Source organism: Jaculus jaculus, chromosome 19 (assembly GCF_020740685.1).
Source record: "Jaculus jaculus isolate mJacJac1 chromosome 19, mJacJac1.mat.Y.cur, whole genome shotgun sequence".
Classification (NCBI taxonomy): Eukaryota; Metazoa; Chordata; class Mammalia; order Rodentia; family Dipodidae; genus Jaculus; species Jaculus jaculus.
In genome coordinates, this window is record NC_059120.1 from 50,103,721 (window position 1) to 50,120,148 (window position 16,428).

At 39.1% G+C, this 16,428-nt stretch overlaps 1 protein-coding gene across 4 annotated transcripts in view; it reads left to right on the top strand.

Annotated features, from left to right (window-relative positions):
* Positions 1-11,645, top strand: part of Olfm3 (olfactomedin 3) — a 215,543-nt gene extending 203,898 nt beyond the window's left edge. For all 4 annotated transcript variants that reach the window (XM_045137887.1, XM_045137888.1, XM_045137889.1 and 1 more), the window contains 2 exons: positions 7,275-7,381; positions 8,668-11,645. In XM_045137887.1, coding sequence (XP_044993822.1) covers positions 7,275-7,381; positions 8,668-9,345 — 785 coding nt within the window. In that variant the 3' untranslated portion in view covers positions 9,346-11,645. The remainder of the gene's footprint in view (positions 1-7,274; positions 7,382-8,667) is intronic.
* Positions 11,646-16,428: the final 4,783 nt, after the last annotated feature.

Genomic DNA, 16,428 nt, shown 5'->3' on the forward strand with positions numbered 1-16,428 from the left:
TAATTCTTTTTCTTTATTTTACTAAGTAGAAGTCTGTATGGACACATCATGTATTAGTAACATCATTTCCCTTCTTTTTTTTCAAATTTTTTTTTTATTTTTATTTATTTATTTGAGAGCAACAGACAGACACAGAGAGAGGCAGAGAGAGAGAGAGAGAGGATAGAGAGAGAGAGAGAGAATGGGTGCACCAGGGCCTCCAGCCACTGCAAACAAACTCCAGACGCGTGCGCCCCCTTGTGCATCTGGCTAACGTGGGTCCTGGGGAATCAAGCCTCGAACCAGGGTCCTTAGGTTTCAGAGGCAAGCGCTTAACTGCTAAGCCATCTCTCCAGCCCCATTTCCCTTCTTTTGCTTCTATTTAATAAATTTAGTGTTCATGGACCAACTGTTCCATCGCACATCCTCCATTCTCTACAGTGAACTTCTATGGGCTCATCTTCCTTTTAGGTTCCAAGTAAAATCAGGCAGCACTTATCTTTCTGTGCCTGGATTGTTTCACTTATAGTGCTTTCTAGTTCCATACCTGTTGTCACATGTGGTGGGATTCCAACCCCTGGGGAGATTATTTGTGTTCTTCTGTATATATGCACTATGTTTTCCCTCTCATTCATTAGTTGTTGGACACTTAAGGCTTCTCCATGGCTGAGCTGCTGCAAATACTGTTCAAAGAATGTAGGAACATGCATATTCTTTCAATACATGCGTTTGTTTCATTTGTTTTCGGCTTAGACTGTGTGGGGGAGTTTCTGGGTCAAATGGTAGTTCTATTATTAATTTTTTATGACCTTCTATAACATTTCCCATGATGGTTACCCTAGTTTACATTTCCATAAACTTATTGCAGAATCCTTCTTCTTGGGACTGTCTGTTCTGAACCAAGTGTTCTTGAGGCTAACTCTATAGTTGTCCTTATGGGACAGAAAGCCACGGTTTTGTTGATCTCATCTTCTGTCTTGGTTTACTTGCTTATTTCACTGCAGTGTAGAACCTCAAGCATTTTCTTAAAGAGTATTACACTGTAAGCAAATGTCTAGAATGTTTGCATGTCAGAAAATATCCTCTTTTGTCTTTCTTGACTTTTTTCTTCAGTGTGAAAACACTGATTGTATTTGAGCATCTAGTATAGGTGAAAGGAAGCTTAATTTCAATCTGATTCTTATTAATTTACATAGCCAGGCTAACTGCTTTCTCTGAAGAGCTTCAACTTGAAGTTGTTCCTTTTCTATTGACAACTTTTATTTATAGCATGCAATAATTTAATTGTGTCCCTGCTCCACCACTTATTATTCACAGAGGACCCTCTGCTCTCCAGGAAGTCCTTCCTCTGTTTGGATGTGTCATTCCTTTTGTCCTCATCCATCCTTTACGTCAACCTTATGATGGGCTCAGAACCATACCGGTATTGATAACCACTGTGGGGTCATGAATGTGCCAGCCACTTCAGGTTCTGAAGACAGTGCCCCAAAGTATACCTAAAAGTAAACCCTGTGGCTGGCGCTTCCATTCTTTCTGCCCGTCTTCCACCATGTTCTCTGAGCCTTAGTAAGAAGCATGATAGAAGTCTCCGTCTCTCTTTCTTTTTTTGTGATGAGCTTTCTTTAAAACCTCTTATTTTCTTTTTATTTTATATTTTGATGAATCTTGAGAGCCCTTGGTGTCTACCACAATCTCCATAGAAATATTTATCTAGCTGAGCGCTGACAGCAGTATTCACCTTTTTTTTGTGACTACCCTTGCAATGCTCCCTGAGCCCTGAGGGCACGACAGAGATGATTTGTGTACTGCTAAGCACAGGGCTTTGTCTTCTTGGCATTTTGTTGAGACTTTGGTCTCCCCATATTTGCTTCCACTTGTAGAAAGAAGGCTTCATAAGCAAAAGTGAGAATAGCATTAATAATGGGCTTAACCATACACACTTAGAAGGCTGTTTGATTGGCTAATATCTCTGTTTAGCCAAAGGACAGTGGAACCTTCCCTCCAGGGTCAATAAATTTCCAATCCATATATTTTTTGTCTTGGTTCTCAGTACCAGACATAAATTCACTCCCACTGAGCAGCGTCTCTTATCCAGTCAGAGAGCACTTAATTACCCTCATAATTTACGTGCCATTCTTGCACCAGTGGGCACATCTTGCCTGGCTGGCTAATTTTGCACCTTGCAGGATTCACTTCTTGTTCAGACTACAGATGACTTTTCTCCCCCAGCAGCTCACCTAGCACTGGCTAGCACTATGGCAGCTATCCAGCAGGAAGATAGCTTCCATCTCACTTACAGCTTGACTTCTCCGTGTCCCGCAACTAAGGTCTAAGGGGTCTTCAGCAATAGGATCCTATCATTTCACCGGGGTGGATTACCAAGCACTTTGGCAATAGCTGGCATTACAATGGTTCCGTTGACTGCTCTGACTATCCTCTCCCTTCTTTATTTAAAGGGGGAAAAAATTGTCTTTTAAATTGACTAATTAAGTAGGTTTCTGTAGTACCTATTCATACCTCACTTAGTTTTGTATATATTTCCCCTTCCCTCTTTCCCTTCCCTCCTGCATCCCACTAAGACCTTTCCACCCCCCGTATCCTGCTCTACCACTTGCCTGTCTACTGTTACTTCCCTTATTCCTCCGTATTCCTCCATTCACTCAGACTCATTCTAGCTTCCTGACCAGTACTACTGACCCTTCCTACAACATACAGGCAAATCTAACTTTTTAAAGCTAAGTTCTGCCTGAGAGAAAACATGTGCCATTTTCCTTTCTGAGACTGACTTATATCACTTATATTGTTTTCAGGTCTGTCCACTTACCTGTGAATTAAATAATTTCATTTTTTCATCACCGCTGAATATAATATAGGTACCACCCCATTGTCCATTCACTGGTTGATGGGCATCTGGGATGATTGCATTTTCTGGCTATCGTGAACAGAGCCACAACAGATGATTGCACACATATCTCCCCAGCAAAGCGTGGCCTCTTTAGGCGATGCACCCTGGATGGTTTCATGCCCTCCCTTCCCCCAGCAAACCTGGGAGTCAGGAGACAAATGCACACTATTTTTCAGGTGAAAGAACCACAGGTCAGTCAGGTTGCCAAAAAGAAAGAGAGAGGCAGAATGTGGCAGGCCCTTTCCAGTTAACCAGACTGGTATTTGTCTTCCAAATCAGGAGACCTGATTGGTTCATGGATTCCGGGGGCTCACCCAAAGAGGCCAGCTCACTCAGGTGTTGCAGTCAGCTCCAAGTTGCTGGCATGAACAAATGAGAAGACACACTTTAGAGGAGGACATATTTATATCGGGCTTACAGATCCACAGGAGAAGTTTCATCAATGACAGAAGACGTGAAGAGCCTACTTATTTTCATACTCCCAAGCAGAGAGACAGAGAGAGAGAGAGAGAGAGAGAGAGAGAGAGAGAGAGAGAGAGAGAGAGAGAGAGAGAGAGAGGAACAAACAACAGCAAAAAAAAAACCCAAACAACAACAACAAAAAAAACAAACAAACACTACCAGTAACCAGCAAACAGCAAGCATCAATCCTCCAGCGATCAAACTGCTCTCTCTACATCTTTGGGCTGGAATCTGATCCTCCCCGAAACACACCCTAGAGCTGGACTCTTAAGATTCACTCCCAGTGACATGGCCCCTGTGGCAAGAATCAGCTTGCTAGGGACTGAATTAGCAAATTCAATTAAAAAAAAAAAAAAAAAAAAAAAAAAAAAAAAAAAAAAAAAACACCTGCATCTCTGTGGCCACACATACATTCACTATCACATCCAAATTACCACACTGGCTATGCCAGATTGGGGAAGAAGCAGGGGGGTACTGCTTGTGGATGAAACTGGATAAGATGCTAAATTCCTCTTCTTCCATGGCAGAATGGGTGACATCCCATTGTTCTCCTTGGGCCTCTGTTCTTAACTATCTCCAAAAAGCTACCTTTGTCCTGTTTCTCCTTCACTACATGTTCACTTGGAGATACTATCTCCAAAACTGTGGTGGAGAACAAATGAGAAAGACACCTGACATTGACCTCTGGTTTCCACACACATAAGCACACACACACATGCATATTATCTCACGTGCATACCAACACCCATGCATACACACTATATACAAAAAAACCCCACAAAAACAAATTACAGGCTGGAGGTATGGTTCAGAGGTTAAGGTGCTTGCCTGCAAAGACTAACAGCTGGAATCCAGTTCCCCAGCTCCCACATAAAGCCAGATATACAAAGAAGGTCCATGCATCAGGACTTCATTTACAATAGCTGGAGGCCTTGGTGCATCCATTCTCTCTCTGTGTCTCTCTTCTGTCCATCTCTCTCTGCTTACAAATAAATAAAAGTGTTTTAAAATTGATTAATTAAAATGTAACTATGATTTTCATTTACAATAGGTCTTTTGTCTTGTCTTTTGGTCCTTTCACAGTCCAAGTGTACCGTGCTCAAATCTCTTATGATAGTAGAGGCTTGGTCTCTTCTGCTCTTTGAATTCTCTTTTATCAGAACACAGTCTCCTATACACACTTACCTAATGTTTAATTTCTTGAAGTTATCTGATAATCCATATTGCCCATAAACTACATTTTTAAAAATTTTTAATATTTGATGTATTTATTTGAGAGAAGGAGAGAATGGGCATACCAGGGCCCCTAGCCACTGCAACTCTAGACGCATGTGCCACCTTGTACATCTGGCTTACATGGGCACTGGGGAATTGAACCTGGGACCTTATGCTTCGCAGGCCAGCACCTTAACTGCTAAGCCATCTCTCCAGCCTCACTGACTACATTTCTGAACAATAATATCCCTGGCCATGCTGCATATTTAGATGGTCTTGATACTCCTTTCCACAACTCTATCAGTACGCAAGAGAAGAGTTTATGCTGAACTGCTAATACATCCACCAGTCATATTAAGCAGTTTCAGGTAATAGTTTTGACCTGCGTTTTGAGGACGGGCATGTAGGGATGAAGAATTCATTCAGTCTTAGCATACTATCTGCAGTGCCCTGTTTTCAGTGCTCGGGCTCCCCCTCAAGATGGCTTCTGCACATGTTTGCAGTTTCTTATTTCACTTTTTCAAGGGAACACATTTCCCTCCTAAACCATCTCTTCCTCATAGGCATGGATGCATCTACACCATGGTGCCTCTTTAATGACTCCTCTATGTTATCTCTGCTTCTAGACATGGGTTAAAAGTCCTCCATTAATTTTCTTTGCTTTGGGCAAACTCATATTTAGATGTCTATTTATTTAACTCTACTTGTGATTCCATGCTTTTATTACCTGTTTATTTAGAAATGTTTATGGAAGGCATAATTAAATATCATTTTCACTTATCGTGTATTCAGATCATAAATGCAACTAGATCCATTCAGAATATATTAAATTTTTCCCAGTTCAAATTGGTACTAATTTACTCATGTAATTTTATGTTTGTGTTTATAACAAGTTGAACTGATATATTCCAAATGGGCTTACCCAAAGGCTTCTTGTTTAATGTAGACAACCATATGTAAAGACTAGTGAACAATAAACCTAGTTTATCATAGACATTGCAAAATAATTCACCATGCGTACAGCGGTGACATCACATCCACTTTCACAAGAAGCAGAAGCTGTATATAACGCAGGCATTTTTTAAATGCTAGGCATAAGAGAGCTTGTCATTCTCGCTGCAGTGAGACAGCAAAACACTATCATTCAGCGTCATCCTAGTGGGACTGCTTGATATCTTGCCAATTTCAAATTATTCTTAGGAGAAACATATAGGGAGGAAAATGAGACAAAATTAGTACACAGCCAGAATTACTTTTGCCCATGAGTTTCCTTTCTCTTCCATCCAAACACACAGAAGCCAACAGTAAGTAATGAGACATTTGTTGAGTCCTGGAAAACAGAAAAGGAGAAACATGGGACACATAGGAACCAGAACGGTAAAAATTAACCAAGAGGGAACATGGCTAGAAAAGATGACTCTTCAGTGGAGGCAAAAGTGAAGATGGGGGCTGGAGAGTTGGCTTAGCGGTTAAGCGCTTGCCTGTGAAGCCTAAGGACCCTGGTTTGAGGCTCTATTCCCCAAGACCCACGTTAGCCAGATGTACAAGGGGTCGCACGCTTCTGGAGTTCGTTTGCAGTGGCTGGAGACCCTGGCGCGCCCATTCTCTCTCTCTCTCTCTCTCTCTCTCTCTCTCTCTCTCTCTCTCTTTCTTTCTATTGCTCTCAAATCAATAAATAAAAATAAAAAAGTGAAGATTGGTAGGTATGTTTTCTTTCATATGTAAATAGGAAAGCATGTTCAAACGTTGCTACTTTAAAAAAAACTCACAAAATGGGCTTCTCTTTGGCTTTTATTTGGGGGGATGGAATTTAGGAAGCCCCATCCATGTGCAGTTAACCATGATAAAAATATAGGTTTCTTTTTTCAGGAAAGCGATCAGTTGCTCAATATGTGTACTGTGTCTTTTAACATGTGTTGCCTTGGGGTATGAGGGAAGGAGGTTTGAGAGTTGTGATTTTTGCATATTAATAGTTGTTATCTGCCTATTGAGCCCTCAAAACTGTTCCCCTCTCTGGTAACCCATGGTTGATTTTTTTTTTTCTTGTTATGGTTTATAAGAATAGCTTTCATAGGAATTTCTCATTCACCAGCACAAATGGAAAACCAGTTTATTTTGGGGGGGAGAGGTTTCGAGGTAGGGTCTTACTCTGGTCCAGGCTGACCTGGAATTAAATCTGTCATCTCAGAGTGGCCTTGAACTCATGGCAATCCTCCTACCTCTGCCTCCCTAGTGCTGGGATTAAAGGCATGTGCCACCACTCCCGGCTGGAAAACCAGTTTTTAGAGCTCTGTCTGGCACAACTTATCCATAGTCACCAAAATGTAGAGGAAATGGGGAGACAGGGGTCCTGATCATCAAATACACAGGCAGGCCCTTGAAAATTATTGGTTTCTGACCTTGTTACTTAGAATAAACAGGCACAAATTGATGCAATGATTATGATGACTTATCTTATTTCTTTCCAGATTATATCAATCATATCCCTCCTAAACTTTCACATTTTACATTCATACTATTGAAAAGTAAGTCATGGATCATCTCAGGGTTAAATAGCCTACATCCAGCATTTTGACCAGGCCTTCTGAATGTGTGACATCAATCTCATGGGTTCACGGTGATTTAGAAACCCTCTCTTTACTCTTGATATGAATGTCTGTGCCAGAATTTGTGGCCATGTTCATCCAACGTGTTGATGTTTCTCTAATTTCAGCATGCGGCAAATTGATGAAAATCACGGGCCCCATTACAGTGAAGACATCTGGAACTCGATTTGGTGCTTGGATGACAGACCCATTAGCATCTGAAAAAAATAACAGAGTATGTTGGTTCTACAAATTCCATTGCTTATAATTATGTTTTACTTACATATGTATACTATTTTTTCCTCCAGGAAGATTTTTTTTTCTAGATATGTGTTCTAACCTAAACAGTGTTAGATAGTAATATCATTTACAGATTATTTTCCAATTGGAGATACTACCATACCAAAAAGTATATAGCAAACTTATTTTAGTAGGTTTCCATCTTATGATTCACTACTTAAGTCTAATTTACTGATTTGGCCTTCTTTCATGTTTGAAAAGCACAAATCATAAGCATTCCAACCTCTCTGTGTATTTTATTTTTGAAACATGCTTCCTAGATTAAAAGATTAAACATGAAGGAGTGAAACTCCTAAGAACTAATTCACTAAATAATATGCGCTTAGGGATCACTGTAAAAAAAAAAAAATAACAATGAACATTTGGGGGAATGGGTATTTTCATAGGTTGGCAATGTCTGCATCACATAAATCAATACAGTAAGAATTTTGTGTTCTGCTTGTAGCCAAACTCACTAAGAACTGGGTTTTGTGATGGGTTCATCTGAATGAGATTTGTTATTGCATTACTAAGATAGAATCATTAAAAACTATAAGCTAAGCCGGGTGTGGTGGTGTACGCCTTTAATCCCAGCACTCAGGAGGCAGAGATAGGAGGATCGCCATGAGTTCAAGGCCACCCTGATACTACATAGTGCATTCCAGTGTGCTAGAGTGAGACCCTACCTTGAGAAAAAAACAAAAATCCTACAAGCTAATGTGATGAATTAGAAGGTCCAATAGAAAGGTCTTTGCTGTCCAAAAGATGAGTGTAACTTCAACATATGTAAAAAAGTGTACTTTTTTTTTCAGAGAAAGGTATGGGTTAAAAAGATAAGTCAGTTAGCAGTGATCAAGTTGATATATCAGGTGATGTGGCAGACATTGTTTACATTGCACTATGCATTAAACAGACAAAAAAATAGTTAATTTTTTCAAAAAAAAAAAAAAGGAAAAAACAGATTCACTCCAAAACAGTAAATTCAGGGTTTTTTTTTTTTGTTGTTGTTGTTGTTTTAATTTTCCACCAGAATGACATCAATATTCTTGCTAAAGCCTGCAATTCTGGTACATTTTAGTGAGCCAGTAACAGTAAATCACTTGGCTTTCAAGACCTAAAGTTGTGATATTGATATCAACTGATTATCATTGTCATTGTGTTGGGATTCTCATAAACGTTTTAAATTTTGCCATTTCATCCCCCCCCCCCCCCCCCCCCACCGCTTGGTCTCTCTCTCTGCAGGTCTGGTATATGGACAGTTACACTAACAATAAAGTCGTGCGTGAGTACAAGTCAATTGCAGATTTTATCAGCGGGGCTGAGTCAAGGACATACAGCCTCCCTTTTAAGTGGGCAGGGACTAACCACGTCGTCTACAATGGCTCACTGTATTTTAACAAATATCAGAGTAATATCATTATCAAATACAGTTTTGATTTGGGAAGAGTACTTGCCCAGCGAAGCCTGGAGTATGCCGGTTTTCACAACGTGTACCCCTACACCTGGGGAGGATTTTCTGACATTGACCTCATGGCTGACGAAATCGGACTGTGGGCTGTGTACGCCACTAATCAGAATGCGGGCAATATCGTCATCAGCCAGCTTAACCAAGACACCTTGGAGGTGACGCAGAGCTGGAGCACAGGCTACCCCAAAAGAAGTGCGGGGGAGTCGTTCATGATCTGTGGGACTCTGTACGTCACCAACTCCCACTTAACGGGAGCCAAGGTATACTATTCCTATTCCACTAAAACCTCCACATATGAGTACACAGATATCCCGTTCCATAACCAGTACTTTCACATATCCATGCTTGACTACAATGCAAGAGATAGAGCTCTGTATGCCTGGAACAATGGCCACCAGGTCCTGTTCAACGTCACCCTCTTCCACATCATTAAGACTGAAGATGACACATAGGCAAACATACTCGATTGTAATCTCTCAGAACACCGCCCTTTGTGATAAACGCTATAGGACACTGTCTGGTTTTGTTTTCAACATTTCTCCAAAGCAAAACATTCTAATGTCTATTTGATGTTTCACAAAACAGTCTAAGTTAATGCGTTGGAAACGTTTCTCAACTCCTAAATTCACAAGGCCTATCTATCATGTCCTTGTCATGAAGAGCGCTAAAAGAGTTCAAGTGGCTAAAGTCATAGTTTTGCAAAAGATTAATGATCTGCCTTATATTAGAGTCTAATGGTGGCTTAAATGCATGAATGTCTTTTTTTATAGTGTCATTTTTTTTTTACTATCTTTTGCTCCACATCAGGAAATATTTTCATAGGAATTAGAGTTTAAGAAAAGGAAAGCACTTTCCCTCAATTTATTTCTAAAAAAAATTAAAGGGTTTTATTTATATGAAAAAATAATATTAGTCATTTCGCTGTTAACACAATTCTCTGATGCGGTGCTGGACAGTCATTTTTAAATCTCTTGCTAACATTGCATTGGCAATATGTATTTCTACCATTGTAACCACCATTGTGCAATTGTATTTCTTCACTTCTGTGAAAGTAATATTTTTTATAAAAAAAAAAACACTGAAATTTAATTTCAGTAGTTATTTGAGTCAATTATCAAGTGTGGTCAAGAAGGAGCTTCTTGGCTTATTCCTTTGCATAAGCATTATAAACTAAAAAGAGAATCAAACCAGGTATACAACATAGAGACCTTATTTTATTCCTAGTTTATCAGAGCATTGACATTTGACTTTGAAAATTGGTTCAGCGAAGACAAATTACTATTTTTACTGAAAACATCCCTGTAGTTGCTTGCAAAAAAAAAAAAAAATGTGGCTGATTTATAAGAATTGGATTTGACCCCAATCATTTTATTTTTATTATTAAATATATTAGGGATTCAACTTCCACTTTACATACAATGTGCAACAACATCATTACATATGTCCTAAGTATAAAAGTATAGGAAGCAGATGGAAAAATCTTACGGAAGGAACATTTCTGTAATATCCTCCAGATTTATAACATGAGGCAATGGAAATGTATTGGCAAACTTATGCAGGGGGGAAAAAAAGTATGAAAAGACTTGAGAGTTTCTATTTGCTTCAGATGTGTAAATAACCAATTTGGAAAGTAATATGAGAAAGCAACCCTTACTACCCTGCCTCTCAGTAGGTACAGAAATCAAACAAAAAAAAAAAAAAAGAAATCCTTAATAACATTTATGTTAATTCCACAAAATTATAATACTATACCAAATGTCACTGTGTCTAGATGTACATTCCACATCTTAAAAAGAATTCCTCTAAAGCAGGTTGCAAACAATTTTTTTCAGTCTAAAAAGGCTCCTCTGCCAGTGTGCTATGTATGTCAGTAGGAATGTGGTAAAGGTAGGGAAGCATGAGTTCTAGGCTACATGAGGCTACAGTGTTTTAAAAAAGAAGAGTCTTCTATAATAAACCATACATAACTTAAACTGTTGTTAATGTTCACTTTCATCCACGCATAACACCAGAACTTTCTTTGTGAAATAAGAACATAATAACTTAGAAAATGGCATCATATAGCGAACCTCAAATGTTTTGGGTAATCATCTCAAATTTTACATCTGAAACATCATCCTCAATGATCTTCCTATCAAAATTGGAAAGAAAAAAAAAAGTCCTATCCCTGCCTCGGAAATGATAAGGTTTCATAAAGGTTTATTTGTATTGCGCACGAAAAGTAAGCATGAGCTATCAAATAAGCACCCTGCATCCTTCTACCACACTGTCTTCTCTTTGGAAAAAATTCACACAAGTACCCATCTGTGACTGAGACTTAGGAAATTTAGGAGACTCATTTGTCACAGCACACATACCACCAAAAGTAATCAGTCCATATTTGTATAACAAGTTCGTATAAGGAGAAACAATCATGTCATCTTCAGAAAGAAATGCATTTTTAGGTAGGTGACCATCTACAGGTGTCCTTATTTTTTTTAAAGAGATATCACATAGTAAAACATCCATTCAAAATAGGGATGGTCATGGCTTATTTGTGAGGTGTGCAGCTTGTACAGAGCCTTAGTGTTTTCTGTGTAAGGTTTCATCACCATATTCAATTTACAGTGTATTTGCTGTGACAACAAGCTAAGATTTTATTGTCACTAGACGTGGGGGGCAACATGAGCTTAAAATACGACTTGTAATAAACATTTACAGTTGAAAAGCATTTTTCTTAATAAATTATGTTCAGTCTTGTGCCTGAAATAAATAAGAACGTAATTACTGTTTTTTTTAATCTTTAACAAATAAATTAATTTTATTAGGAAGATAATGAGTATTTTTAAATCATCCATAGAACTTAAGCAGTAATAAAGTCTCTTGATTCAGAAAGTCTCCATTTTAAGTGAAGTGTGTAACTGGTATTTTCTGAATTAACCAGGTCATTTAAAAAAAAAAAAATTCCCATGCCCTTCAAACAATATGCTCATGGTTGGATTGTGTTTGTGTGTTATTTGTATTTGTGGCATTTGAATACATGCTTATTACTTGTACCTAAAGTTATGTGTGCAAGTCTAAAACATGCTAGTATTTCAGTACATTGACAATGTATAGAAATAAAAAATAGAATAACAGCAGATGAATTATATGAATAGAATCAAGTTATTAATCATGCTTTATTGTAGAATCACGAGTGATTAGTTATGTCTCATACTCCCAGAAGCTCTGATGACTATCTCCATACTTATAGTAATTTCATGTTTACAACTGTCAGTTTTTTCTTTGATGACTACTTCAGAAGATAATTATTAACTTTTTACTAATTCGTGGACTTAGTAAGGAAAAAGTCTTATATTGGAAAGTCATTCTCAGACTGCTAAGTACACATTTTCCTAGCACAACAATTATTTCTAAAATGGAACTTTATACATATGTCAGGGCTGAGACAATGACTCAGGAGTCACAGGGTTGTGTTCTTCAAACCTACCAGCCTAAATTTTATCCCCAGTGCCCACAGGAAGCTGGAGGCCAAGTGGTGTAAGCATCTGTAATTTCAACATCCCAAAGCTACAGGCGGTGGAGCCAGGAGAATACCAAAGTTAGCAAGCTACTTACAGTGGCTTTCCTATAAGAAAAACAAAGAAAAATAGAAGAGAAACCCTATCTCAAAAAAAAAAAAAGTGAAAGACAACAAAGATACCCCAAGGTTGTCCTCTGATATACACACACTGTGATACATGCACCCACAGGCACACACACACACCCATACACACACACATACACACACAAATGAAAACAAAAATAAAATGATATTTTGAGAGAGAATTGATCCACCAGGGCCTCCAACCACTGGGACCGCAAAGGAACTCCAGATGCATGCGTCACCTGGTGTGCATGTGTGACCTGGCATGCTTATGTCACCTTGCACAGGACCTGAAGAATTGAACATGGGTCCTTAGGCTTTGCAGGCAAGCATCTTCACCACTAACCCATCTCTCCAGCCCTAAAATGATATTTTTTTTCAATTTTTAATAAATTTTTTTTCAAAATAAAAATTATTTCTCTACAAAGGTAAATTTAACATATCATAGTTCTTAAGCACAAACCATCCTAAAGACTCAAGAAAACTCCAATTATTGTTGGCCCTCTGGATTACCAACTGCTTGGGAAATGTTAATGCAGTTGGGAGCAAAATAAAAAGCATATCTTCAAGTTAAAGCAATTATGAAAAATACAACACTTTGGAAAGGAGAATCAAAAAGGCATCTTGCTAACTCAAAGAGTATGAGTGTACCCTTTATGAAACCTACAGCCTAAGTCCCTGTGACATTATCCAACAGCATTACAGTTGACAAACACTTCAGCTGCTCATTGCATGATGAGTGGACCAGGAAGGAACAGTTAACGTGCTCTACCTCGCACCGCAAGCAGGGGCCGTGAATTAAAACGTGGACGCTACAAAACCTCTGTCATCGCCTTCCTCTAGCTACAACCAGTTGCTTCTCAAGAGACCCAGAGTCTCCAAACATCCCTCAGCCTGGCAAACTGTCTCTTTGCTACACTGATGTTCATGGGCTTGTTTTAGCTTCCTAGTTAAATTCGATTAAGAATAAAACTTCCAGCTAGTAATTTCTCATTATTGCGGACTGCAGAAACTGCCTGGAACTCCACAAAGTCTGTTGTCTTGAATGTTTGGAATTAGACTACCAAAATTGCATTGAAAGTGTCGCTGTGTAGAAGACAAGCCACTTCGTCAAAAGCATGTTCTATACTGAGGAAGTGCTCACTGAGTCTATGAAAAGCTCCTGAATACATAATAAAAGGCTGTTGGCTCTTCAATTTAGATAATCAAAAGCTTGACCTCCAAGCTGAGCTTACCCAGGTGATTTATCTATGTCACATCTTGAAATTATTATTATTCCTTTTTATTCCTTTTATTTGACTGCTTGCTTTAGTCTTAGAGGAATTTTAAGTTGTTTGGAATCTGTTATGCCTCTAAAATGCTCAACTAGTTGACATAAAAGTTATTGCCTTTGAGTCTCTGTCCATCAATTGCCAAGTAAACTTTATAAATTAGCATTAAGCATTTATGGAAGTGACATAAAATCCCATAGCATTGTTCCTAGTCAAGAGTGCGAAACGGGCCCCGGGAGACTGCTCGGGGGACAAAGCACCTTACTGCTCCAGCCTGAATAACTGAATTCGATCCCCAGTCCTCACATAAAAAGCCAGAAGCCTTGGAGGGTCACTTTTATCACAGCACACTGGCTACAAGATCAGAGATGAATACAGGAGAATTTCCCCGAAGCTCATGATATTTTCACCAAGAAGACAAGAAGAAAGAGAATGAGAAGCCCTACTTCAATAGACAGGAAGAAGATGAGGCCCAACTGCGGGAAGCTGTCCTCTGACCTCCATGTGTGGACTGTGGTACACGCGTGCCCACGCTCAAATGAGAACTCACTCCCGCCATGCACACATGCAAGTACACACAACAAATAAAGAGTGCACCACAACTCTAAGCATGAACACCTTAAACCAGTATTTCAAGTTAAAGAAATGAAGCAAGACAGAGAACACGGACGTGGCCTGGGGGTGGCTCAGTGCTACAGGACATTCTCAGGACAACTGCGCCCCCGCGTGCAGATAAACACTGCCTTGTCACATTTCCTGTCACCGGCCCGCAGTTCCAAGAAGGGCCCGTGTCTAATTTTGAAATGACTGAAATATTGCCAAGATATATCATTCTGTACTAGAATTTACACGTGGAATTGATGCCAGTAGGCCTTTCCGGAAAATAGATGATTTAAAAAAAAAAAAAAAAGACATGAGAGATTGGGGCTGGAAAGATGGCAAAGTGGTTTCAGGGCACTTGCTTGCAAAACCTGGCAGCCTGGGCTAAATTCCCCAGGTAGGATGAGATGCATAGGGTGGCTCATGCATCTGGAGTTCTTCTGCAGAGGCAAGAGGCCCTGCTCTGCCCTTTTACTCCCTGTCTCTCTAGATATATATATGTACATATCAGAGTCTCTCTCTCTCTCTCTCTCTCTCTCTCTCTCTCTCTCTCTATATATATATATATATATATATATATATGTGTGTGTGTGTGTGTGTGTGTGTGTGTGTGTGTGTGTATGTATATATAGATAGATAGATATAGATAGATATATATAGATATATATATGTATATAGATATATATATATATATGCATACACACACACACACATATATATATATCTATCTATATATATATCTTCTCCCTCTCCATGTGTGTGTGTCTGTTCATCTGTCTGTCTGTCTCTGTCTCTCTTCCAAGTAAATGAGAACATTTAAAAAAATAAACCTCAAGGAAACACTGATCATTTTATTTTTTCAACTTACCAAAATGTAGCAATACACATCCAGCTACCTATTTATACCATTATACCATTCCTGACTTAATAAATACACATAGTCATATATCTACAAATGGCAGTTCCCATGCTTTAAATTGCTTATTAGTGAATTGTTTATTTATGAAACATGAGTACTCTATTTAAGGATAGCCTGAAAACCAGTTCCAGTGAGATGGTGACAGACACTATGGTCATTCAAACCTCCTCAAAATGGAGATTCAAAGGCTACAGAGAACTGAACCCTAAATCTGATCTCTATCTTGCCCACTAAGACTCAGGGAACATAGCCAAGTGGGTTGAGGACAATTGTAAGAGCTTTAGGGAGGGGCTGCATGGGAATAGCCCGAGGCACCATGCCCCCACTCACTGCAGAGACTGGCTGGCGTAGCTTGGTCCCCATAATGAATATCAATGACCCTACGGAGGAAGACCCTGGAAGAATTGGGTTGCAGGACAGGGATATAAGAGTGCACCTTTCTATTAAAAAAAATAAATTTCAAAGAGCAGAAAAGAGCTGGAGAGATGGCTTAGTGGTTAAGATGATTGCTTGCAAAGCCAAAGGATCCTGGTTTGATTCCCCAGGACTCATATAGGCCAGATGCACAAGGGGACACATGCATCTGGAGTTCATTTGTAGCCCTGGTGCATCTATTCTCTCTCTCTCTCTCTCTCTCTCTCTCTCTCTTTGTCTCTGTCTCTCTCTCTCCTTCTTTCTCTCTCAAATAAGTAAATAAAATATATTTTTTAAAAGCAGATTAAAAAGCTAAAAAGCAATAATCACTAGACATAGCTAGATGCTCTAGCTGCTAAGGACATTGCTATCCACAGATAATTAGATCTTCATGTATTTATACCCCAGAAATGACATTCTAGAACAATAAACATGGAAAAACTGTGATCATATTAACTACTATAAATAAAAATTTTAATCCCATAAAGTATAAGAAAGCACTGGGTGTTTAGCAGGTGAGGCGTGGTGAAGATGCGAAGAGAATATCCCTGAAAAGTGTCCTTCCGTGGCCCATGCTGTCAAATGCTAGAAGGATGTCACCATTTGATCTAAGTAAAAAACCTCTGGCTTCTTTCTTTCTTTTCTACCAAACCCATCAGCTACCCGGTCCTGATATTTTCCCAAGGTACAACTTTTAGGATTTTCA